The sequence below is a fragment of the Aricia agestis genome, chromosome 6 (genome assembly GCF_905147365.1).
Source record: "Aricia agestis chromosome 6, ilAriAges1.1, whole genome shotgun sequence".
Taxonomy (NCBI): domain Eukaryota; kingdom Metazoa; phylum Arthropoda; class Insecta; order Lepidoptera; family Lycaenidae; genus Aricia; species Aricia agestis.
In genome coordinates, this window is record NC_056411.1 from 9,485,383 (window position 1) to 9,495,911 (window position 10,529).

The 10,529-nt window shown below is 33.5% G+C and overlaps 2 protein-coding genes across 2 annotated transcripts; one reads left to right on the forward strand and one right to left on the reverse strand.

Annotated features, from left to right (window-relative positions):
* Positions 1-291: 291 nt before the first annotated feature.
* Positions 292-4,516, reverse strand: LOC121727680 (egalitarian protein homolog). The gene has a single exon (XM_042115646.1). The coding sequence runs from the start codon at positions 4,407-4,409 to the stop codon at positions 1,842-1,844; it is 2,568 nt and encodes an 855-aa protein (XP_041971580.1). The 5' UTR covers positions 4,410-4,516; the 3' UTR covers positions 292-1,841.
* Positions 4,517-4,838: 322 nt separating this feature from the next.
* Positions 4,839-8,131, forward strand: LOC121727733 (vacuolar protein sorting-associated protein 29). Its single transcript, XM_042115714.1, has 4 exons — positions 4,839-4,935; positions 5,166-5,357; positions 7,001-7,236; positions 7,902-8,131. Exons 1-4 carry the CDS (start codon positions 4,933-4,935, stop codon positions 8,017-8,019), a joined length of 549 nt encoding a protein of 182 aa, XP_041971648.1. The 5' UTR covers positions 4,839-4,932; the 3' UTR covers positions 8,020-8,131.
* The last annotated feature ends 2,398 nt before the right edge of the window (positions 8,132-10,529 follow it).

Consider the following 10,529-nt stretch of genomic DNA (forward strand, 5'->3'; position numbering starts at 1 on the left):
TTGACTTGTAATGTTAATGTCTACCCAGAAGTAATAACTAATATCATTAGCCACCTAAGAAAATAATTATGCACAGTACGTGAATAACTTTGAGTAGGTACTTACGTAACTTAACTATAATGGTGGCATTAAAACAACCGATAGATATGAGCGACATGAGACCTTAGAAAAGTTTAATATGCTCCGATTAGCCTTGTATCATGAGTACACAAGTATTAAGTAGGTCGTCAGTCGTAGCATTAGGTGCACTAAGAATAATGTAAATTGATGTTTACAATTGAAACACAAAAATGTTTTAAGTCTTTTTATTTATAATAAACATGAACAATGTGCAAATAAAATGATTTGCAACAAAGTCGTTGTTGATCTTAGATTTTAAATACCAAAAGTAAAACAAACTTACAAAATTTTAGTCGTTTAATATTAACAGACGGTTATAAGTTATAACTTATACTGACTAAAAATGCTTTACACATTAAACTAGTGGCACTGAAATGAGATAGGCCAAACATGACAAACATTTTCGACGAGTCCTATTGTGCTAAAACCTTCGTACAATTTCATAGTTTAATTAGAAACCTGATAAAAATATAAAAACACCTATAAAACACCTCATGCCACTATAATAATTTAAAAGAAAATCCAAAACCAAACTTTCCAATTACAAAAAAAGTACATGGACGCAATACTGTTTAAGTAATACATTAGAAAAGCTAAAAAAAAGTAATAAATAAAGCAGAACTTTGTAAATAAAGCACTTTACAACTATATCACTAATTTTAATTTATTATTTCATCTCTATAAATAACGCGAAAATAAACTATTCGAAAGTATTCAACATGTTTATATCACCTCATAAACTACGAGTCGAAAATAATGCGAAAAAATATTTCATTTTAAACGTAAGATAACCTTTCGGAACTCTATTCGGAATCTAGTTAAATACTATCTAAACGTCGTCGCATGTTTTCTAAATATGTATAAAAGCTACGTCTGTAAAAACGTTTAATAAAGGCAACTTCGGATATGATGTAAAGGCACAAAATTATCATTAAAAAGACTAACGACGTCTCACTATTTTAAAAACTTTAAAATGTTGTTAATTTCGCCTATTAAATACATCTATGTTAGTGATACGTTACTTTCTAAGCACCACATACATTTGAATGCTAGTTTAATGTTATTATAATAATATTATATTAACTAGTTAAATATTTGAACAATAAAGTCCTTAACGAAAGATAGAGATAGATAATATTGCATTTTCGATACAACGCTAAAGATATCGAAAGATTAACTACTCCATCACTGATATTAGAAACGCAAACGACTGATTAAAAGATACACTCGATGCTATCTCAGTTATCTTATTTACATTTCCAAAAGGATTGAGAAAAAAATCAAGGCCGTAAACTATCACATACACAATTGCTTCGACTTAAGTCTATATAAGTAATGTTATTATGAAAATCATTGCGAGAGGCGAACAGTTCTAGATAAAGCATTATTATAGTTGTATTATGCGCATAACCGTTGCATTTGTCTGACTGTACACGCACGTCTCCGCTTAAATGAGCAAAGAGCGTAGGCGTTAAACACTCGCAAATGCACGTCCTCACTACATAATTAATACAATCTATGTATAACAAATATACCGCAATCGGATTTGCCGTAAAAGTAGTTCGCGCACTCATTTAACGACCTAAACCTACAAATAAAAATATTAAACTTACTAACTACGTAAAAAAGGTAATTGATCACATACAGAACAAGTTTCGAAACGGAACTGTGGCACTCAGATAAATAAATATTACGGAAGAGTACTGTTAACCTGAGTGTCATCAAGACATGTTATTGATTCCTACTCTCTTACTCAGAGGGGAAGCATCGAGTATTCTCTCGTTGACTTTATCTTCCTCTCTGAAATAGATTCTTGTGATAACGATATCACCTGTACTTAAAGTCTGTGAGCCCACCTCGGATTTTTTACTTTCGATGATATTGTTACATTTAATATCGTCAAAGTTAGAGTTATGGCATCTGCATGAGCAATTCTTTTTGTCTGGTTCTCCAATGTTAAGTATTTGACTCAAGTTTGACCAGTCTTTGTTTTTCAGTAAAGGCAATGTTTGTTCCATAGTTTGGGAGAACTTATCTTCCAGCTCTCCACTCAGAGGTGCCACCGCCGATAAAATAGCTTCTAGACGATTAATCTTCTCAACTTTATCCATATTTGTATCTGATAATATCTCATCCATCATTTGCATTGATTCAGTCAAACTGGGTGGTTGAGTTGAATGGGGAGATGAAATAGAATCAGATGGATTAGATTCCAAGCTTGCCATCTCATTATCTCTCTCATCGTCATCAGAATCACTGTCTCTGTCTTGTCCAATGGCTTCCAGCTTCTCTAACTTCTTGGAAATCTTGTGACAGCCTTTCAGTTTCTCTTTCTCTTCCTCTGTCAGTTCTAAATATCTCAGCAACCTTATCTCCCTGTTGCTCAAAACTATATTTTTTGTTGATTCTGCTAATTTCTGTTTGAGCTCCTCAACTTCTGTATTTATTTTCCTCTGGCGTTTTCTTAATTTTACTTCTGTCGGCTGAATATGCATAAACACTTGCTCATTTGACAGTTCTTCAAAGAGTTGCTGGTTTTCGGGCTTAATGTTGCTAGACATGTATGTGTAGATAGCTGGGTTAACTAGTGAGAGCACATCAGATGCCGCATAAATTATCATATCTTTAGTTAATGGTCTCCTTTGCCAATAGCGTTGATCGCGTCTATAAACGTTTTTTAACTGTTCTTTCATAGGATTCATTGGAGCATTATACAACTCACAGAGTGCATTGAGGCTAAGATTTTTAACTTTGTAAACAGGAACACCTTGTTGTTGCAGCTGTAAAACTGCATGAGCTGCTTGTGTGTCAAATACATTTTTCAATGTTATCTCAAACTGGTTGTATAAATTAACAGAATCATTTCTACAATCATGAATAATTTTAACTACACTTTCACTCTCTAATAATTCTTTAATTTTACCTTCAGTGATCATTCCCGGACAAGCCATTATATCAAGGATATATACTTCACCATTCATAGTAGCGATTTGACACAAAGTTAATACTCCTTTAAGTCCTAAATTGATACCTTCACAATCAAAGGAGACAATAGGTTTGGTGGTGCGCTTACTGCTCATAATACTATCAATCAATGTCATACATTCTCTGACACTGGTAATAACCGTAGCACTCTGTAAAACTTTTTGTCTCCATGCTTCACCCATCATACTGTTTCTAGTAGTTGCTGTACCATTCATCTCTTCAGAACGGTTGAGGTGATTATTAACTCTATCTCTGACCATATTTTCAGCTAAATTTTTAATTACAATTGAATTTATTCTTTGCTTAAGAGTCTGATTTGCTATATTAGCTTGTGGGTGTGTAAAACGGGGAGATTCTACAGGACTGAGTATTCTAGTTGCAGGGCTCTTTGTGCCATCTGAGGGAGTGGGGCTCACAACGATAGGCGGAGCAGGGGAAATGGGTTTCTCTTCTACAACTTGCTTTGGTGGGTCAGTCTTCACTTTAGATTTAGCATTTAAATACATTACAGGTATTTTTGGCTTACTAATGAGTGTTACAAGGTTTGACTGAACATGAAAGCTATCGGAAAAGAGTTTCAGAAATGCACTCAAATCAGCCGGCGTCTTAAACATTTGATACCAATATTCTTGGGGGAAGCGAGACACAATTAGGTGAAAGAGCTGATCAACCATTACAGGTCCTTTTGCTTCAATGCACTGTGCAACATAATCCAACAGTTGCTGTGCGGTATCTGTATTAATATTAGCTACAGGCAAGTTATGAAATTGTTCAGAGTTACCGTGATTGTGATCTCGCCTATGATTCTCACTGACTAGAATAACATTGTCTTCGACGATTTGAAATGTGTCTGGATGCTTCATGAGGAACTCCTTAAACTCTTTGATGCGCTGTCCAGAAATGTGACGCACTTGCGGAGATGCCTGGCTTCTGTGACCTAGTAAGCTTTTGATTGGCACTTCGGTCCCTTCGCCGTACTGGACCATCTTACTCGCGAAGTACTCCTTTGCTTCTTCAATGTAGTCGCTGTTCGAGGAGACGCCAGCGCCGCTCGGGTGCCTCTGGAACGTGTTGATATCAACATAGTCCCCGTCTATGCTGAACAACGCTGGATATTGAGCCAGGAACTTCTTAAGGCCCGATTGCGACCCGCCAGCGATCTGACGCATCTCCTTCGTGAATCCCTTGGCACCAAACTGACAGGAAAGATCGTGCAACGTTCTCGGCTCGCCTTTATCGAGTAGGCGCTCCACGAAGAACAATAGAGTGAGATTTCTAGCGAGCTCATATTCCATTGATTCCATTTCCAGCAGTTGGTGCCAAAGTTTAGTCTTACACTAATATTTTCTACGTATATGTGTCACCCACAACACCATGAAATTCTACAATTCTAAATTAGCCAAAAAGAAAAGAGCAATGTGATTTGTGACGTGATAAAGTGTTTTCACCAATAAAAATTATTTGTATGATGATTGATGACAGATGAATCCAAGTTCCAACTTCCAACTCTGTATTCTCCGTTTTGAGGTACAAAAGATTACGACGAACATCCTAATAATCATAATTAATTTTCAAATTGCCTTTATTTTATTACTGAAATGCATTTTTTGGTAACTTTTTGTAAAATTAAAAATCTACTTTTAAGTTTTATGGTTTACCATAGCCAACGAAACACAAATAGAGCCTGTTTTTTAAACTGTGTTTACTAAACGTCAACGTCATTTATGCAAAATGCAAATATCAAAAAGGTGAACCAAAAGTGGGAGTTAATTTGAGATTTATTTCAATTTATTAATTTAAAAAGTACAATCCTATCTATATTATACAATGGTAAGTTAACTCATTATTACATGTTCTTTTTCGTTGTTATAACTTAATCCTACCGACTATCCCAAACCTTATTTTTATAAAAGAATAGATTTTACAGAACTTACTGTAATATATTTATTATTCGCTAGTTGCTAATTTAATATACTTCCTAATGACACTATCGAATAGTCTGGTCAAAAAAAAATGGTTATTCTTTGAATAAATGTATGAAAATTCTCATTGACTTACAGCTTGTGTTAGTACTTGGTGATTTGCACATTCCTCATCGCTGTAGCAGCCTTCCTCCAAAGTTCAAGAAACTGCTACTGCCTGGCCGCATACAACACATACTATGTACTGGAAACCTGTGTACTAAAGAGTCCTATGACTATCTCAAAACACTGGCCAGTGACGTACATGTTGTAAGAGGAGATTTCGATGAGGTATGTAATATTTTATTTAATTTATCATAAAAAATTTCAATATTCTTAATATTGTAATAACATTATAACATGATAGTATAATATGACAAGCTATTTCTCTTCAAGCTGTCGGAAAATTGCTACATACAAATTATACAAATGAAATAAGATATTTTATAAGATTTATAACTCATGATTACTTACCATCTTATAGTTCTGTATTTTTATTTAAGTATTTTAAAAATACAGTGTGAACTCCATGTAACGTCACTCTATTTAACGACAAACTCTCTAAAGCGTCGAAATCAATTGACTTTGGTTGGTTTAGCTTGTCTACCATATAATGGTACACTCTACATAGCATCACACAGACTCTCAATTAGCATTACAACAATTGAACAATAAAAAGTACCTTTTAAATTTCTAAAATTAGTAAAAACTGCGCAGCTGTATACGTTTCTTAGTCGCATTGTTATCTTAGCCCGCAATAAACTCGACTTTCGGCATCATGCATACAGAACTTTCTAAGAAATTAGTCATTTCGTTTACAAATTGAGATTGATTGCTTGTGTAGGCTCTTTTAGAACCTAGACCCTAACAAATAATAAGGAGTCATGGATTATTAATAACTATTCGTTATTATAATATTCTCAGTTATACATAAACTTTGAAACTGTAAATACGGATAGTAAAAGAAAATCACTGTATAATGACAAAAAGTCTTTGATTTTTCTTCCCATTTAACGACAACTCCATATAACGTCATAAAATGCATGGTCCCTTCAGTGTCGTTATATAGAGTTTACACTGTATTTCAGAACTCAACATATCCAGAACAGAAGGTGATTACAGTTGGTCAGTGCGCAGCTGTATACATTTTTTTGTCGCATTGTTATCCTAGCCAGCAATAAACTCGACTTTTGGCATCATGCATACAGAACTTTCTAAGAAATTAGTCATTTTGTTTACAAATTGAGATTGATTGCTTGTGTAGGCTCTTTTAGACCCTAGTCCCTAACGAATAATAAGGAGTCATGGATTATTAATAACTATTTGTTATTATAATATTCTCAGTTATACATAAACTTTGAAACTGTAAATATGGATAGTAAAAGAAAATCACTGTATAATGACAAAAAAGTATTGATTTTTCTTTTCTCCATTTAACAACAACTCCATATAACGTCATAAAATGCACAATCCCTTCAGTGTCGTTATATAGAGTTTACACTGTATTTCAGAACTCAACATATCCAGAACAGAAGGTGATTACAGTTGGTCAGTGCGCAGCTGTATACATTTTTTTGTCGCATTGTTATCCTAGCCAGCAATAAACTTGACTTTTGGCATCATGCATACAGAACTTTCTAAGAAATTAGTCATTTTGTTTACAAATTGAGATTGATTGCTTGTGTAGGCTCATTTAGACCCTAGTCCCTAACGAATAATAAGGAGTCATGGATTATTAATAACTATTTGTTATTATAATATTCTCAGTTATACATAAACTTTGAAACTGTAAATACGGATAGTAAAAGAAAATCACTGTACAATGACAAAAAAGTATTGATTTTTCTTCTCTCCATTTAACGACAACTCCATATAACGTCATAAAATGCATGGTCCCTTCAGTGTCGTTATATAGAGTTTACACTGTATTTCAGAACTCAACATATCCAGAACAGAAGGTGATTACAGTTGGTCAGTTCCGTATAGGATTGATACATGGTCACCAAGTAGTGCCATGGGGTGACGAGGAATCTCTAGCACTGGTACAGAGGCAGCTCGATGTGGATATCCTGATATCTGGTCACACACACCGATTTGAAGCCTATGAGCATGAGAATAAGTTTTATATAAATCCTGGCTCAGCAACAGGAGCATACAGCCCACTATTCAGGTAATTAAAATATTTCATACTATGAACTTGTGTTGATTCAAACATTTTACTAAAACTTAAAAATAACTTTAATGTAAATTGCATTTTTTTTAATTATATCAGTGGTTTTATTGCAATATTATCTTCTAAAATTCCATTACATTAAGGAGAATCAGGGGCTTAGAATCATTTACTATCTTGATTTTATAAATGCTAAAGTAAGAAAGTAACAGATGTCCTGTGTCATCCTTATTTTTATACTGCATATTATATAATTTTGAAATTTGGTATGATGATACTTTGCGACCCAGCAAATGACATATTAATGCTTCAACTCCCAAGCCAGCCACATGCAGTGACGGATTAACCCTTAATCAATTTAAGCAATTGCCTAGGGCATCACGTATGAGATGGCACCACAAGGACAAAAACCATCCATCCTAAGGGCATCACATCTCACTCTCTCGTCACCAAAAAGCACACTAAAAAGTTTGTAGGAAAAAACTAATATTTTTAGGTGGTAAAAGTTTAAAGACCGATTCTTGTTGACATACGGATAGGGGGGGGGGGGGGACAGGCATGGATTGCTTAGGACATCAAGTAGTCTTAATCCGTCTTCCGTTTGTGATAGACATAGGAAGATGTTCGAGGTCTAGAGCTCATATTTATTTATTTATATTTTCCAGGAATCCCACCCCATCGTTTGTGCTTATGGACATACAGAGTTCGACAGTAGTGACATATGTGTACAAGCTACTAGGAGATGAAGTCAAAGTAGAAAGGATTGAGTATAAGAAAGCATAGTGTAAAGTATCTCAATAGTATTATAAATTATTTATGATATATTGAACATTCGTTTTAAGCATTTATGTACCTAAAGAATTTTTTATAAATATATTACCTATTATAAACACTATTTGTATAGTCATTTTATGTTTAATATGTTATACCATTATATTTTAAAGAGTCAGGAGATGTTTAAGAGCTCACCTGACTCTAAAAATCTCTTCACACTCACGCCCGTCTTTCATATGCCAGGTGAAAAAGGACGGCGCGGAATCATCGCCGAGTTAGTTTTACTTGAATAAAAGACGAACTATAATGATTATGAAAAAAGTGTTTTGAGCAAATTTAGGTTTTATCAATACCTTTTTAGATATTAAAAAATATTAAAGATAAGACAGCAAACTTCGAAGATCCAAGCAAAAATGTGTCTAAAACAAGGTTTTTTGTAAAAAATAAACTATCGAGCATTTTTTGAGTAATCGTGTTTTCGTCTTGAGCATTTCATCTTTATGAACTGAAGTTACTTGTGTCAAAAAATCAGTTTTCTAGACCTTACAGATTTTGAGATCTAGGTTAATGTATGTAGTCAAGTTAGGGTCATATGGTCTTAAGTGTCTTGACACTCGCTTGTCCAGCCCAGCTTGGCAGTTTTTACGAACTGTTATGTCAATTAATTTTTCTTTAATATTATTATAGAAGTTGCATCTGTTTGCTTAGAAGTTTTAAACAATTACTTGGTTAAAATTGAACATATTATTTATTGTGCACATAGAAATCTGTGGGCAGATCACAAGTAAATAGTCAAAACTTTATGAATTTTACTAAAAAATAGGTTTGAAAATTATAAATAGTTTCATCTAAAACATTTCTTGTTTTCGCACTTTTTTCCACTCCAGTGTTCTAAAAAAATTTTGTAATTAAAAGACATGAACTTCAAAATTCCTGTGTAGCTATTGAACAATTTATTTAAATTTACTTTCATTTAAACGAATATTTTTTATTACTATGTAAAAATAGATATAATTATCGTTTATGTGTGAAACTAAATCTTAAGATTAATAAAATCTTTTTTGTTATAAGTACTCATCATTTTATTTTTTTAATAAAAAATCCAATTTATAAAGTTTCAGTTCCTATCTCTTGCTATAAGGTATGCTTGTCTTTGGCTGGCATATTAAAAACTTTACGATAAAAAAGAAGTCAGACCTTGAATAGTTAATAAATGCTGCGAAAATATTATTAAAAATAAAGGAAGAAATGATAAACATTTAAAAGCTATGATTTGTAATATTGATTATTAATATTATCGAAACTGTAACATATTACCGACCATGAAGAAATTTTATTTAAAAAATTGCCTCACTAGTGCAAGAATTTGACGCTATTTTGTTTCCACAGGCCAGCAACGTTTTTATCCACTTGTGAAAGAGACAGTAGCAAGTACCTAGCTAGCCTAGGCATAGACTTAATATATACTGTCGTACCTGACTTAGTGCATATCCCATTCCCTATTATAATAAATAAACAAATAAGGAAAAACTATATTCGGCGGGCGGTAATCACTTATAAACAAAAATAGATAAGTGTCTATTAGGCCAGTAACCAGTTGTGGCATCGTGATACGTGGTCGAGCCGGCGTATCGCAGACACGCGCGCCCAGCGCCCTTGATGTCATATAAATTATAGATAAAAACTCAATGTGTACAGGTCCATGATAAAGTGATTAACCATCAACTTTTCTTTAAGGCTGCTTTCTCCCTAAAATTAGCAGGTCGATGTCTATCAATACGAATATCGACGTAAAAGACTTAAAACAACAACGACGCTCGCCGTGTCCGTGATAGGGCGAAATATGAGAAAATTATACATTTCACATGGAGGTGACTGTTCGATTAAAAATTCCTCGTGAGGAACCTGTAGTGTAACTGATAATGTATTAAATAAGTATAAAATTTTCAATGCTCTTAGCCAACAGGTTACGAAGTTAATAGAATATTTGCAGAAAAATCGAAGACCACGGTAAGTAAGTACATTTTTTTTCTGAAAACCGAAACTCCGAAAACCGAACTCTTTTTGTCTGAAAAGAGTTTGGAAAAACATCCTCGTGAGCAATTGAAGATTAAAGACCAGTTTACAATATTTATTTTTTTCGGTATTGAGCTTTAAGTTCTACCAGACTTTATAGAGGTTGAACTTAGTCGAAATTGCCAGGTAGCGCAATAAGACTTTTGACAGTTGATTGCGCTACCTGGCTACTTAGGTAAATAGCTTGTACTGTACAAAACTACTTTATACTAAGTGATCCGGTCATCTACAATTACTTATAGATAAATATTTAATCCATAATACATATTGTATTATCTATTAGAAAATTTAAAAAATTAGTAAAATTTAATCTAGCAATAAAACATCTATGTGACTGAACCATATCAATTTAATCAGTCTATTAGAAGAGTATTCCCTCCATCGGACTACATTAAGGCCCTTATTCACATGACTTTATGGTCTAAAATCATATAGAAAAGGAG

What these genes read in the sequence shown, in the direction of transcription:
- LOC121727680 (XM_042115646.1), bottom strand. Translation starts at nt 4,409, where the DNA reads ATGGAATCAATGGAATATGAGCTCGCTAGAAATCTCACTCTATTGTTC.
- LOC121727733 (XM_042115714.1), top strand. An exon ending in TAAGAGGAGATTTCGATGAG is followed by an intron (nt 5,358 to 7,000) that starts GTATGTAATATT and finishes ACTGTATTTCAG; the next exon opens with AACTCAACATATCCAGAACA. An exon ending in GCATACAGCCCACTATTCAG is followed by an intron (nt 7,237 to 7,901) that starts GTAATTAAAATA and finishes TATATTTTCCAG; the next exon opens with GAATCCCACCCCATCGTTTG.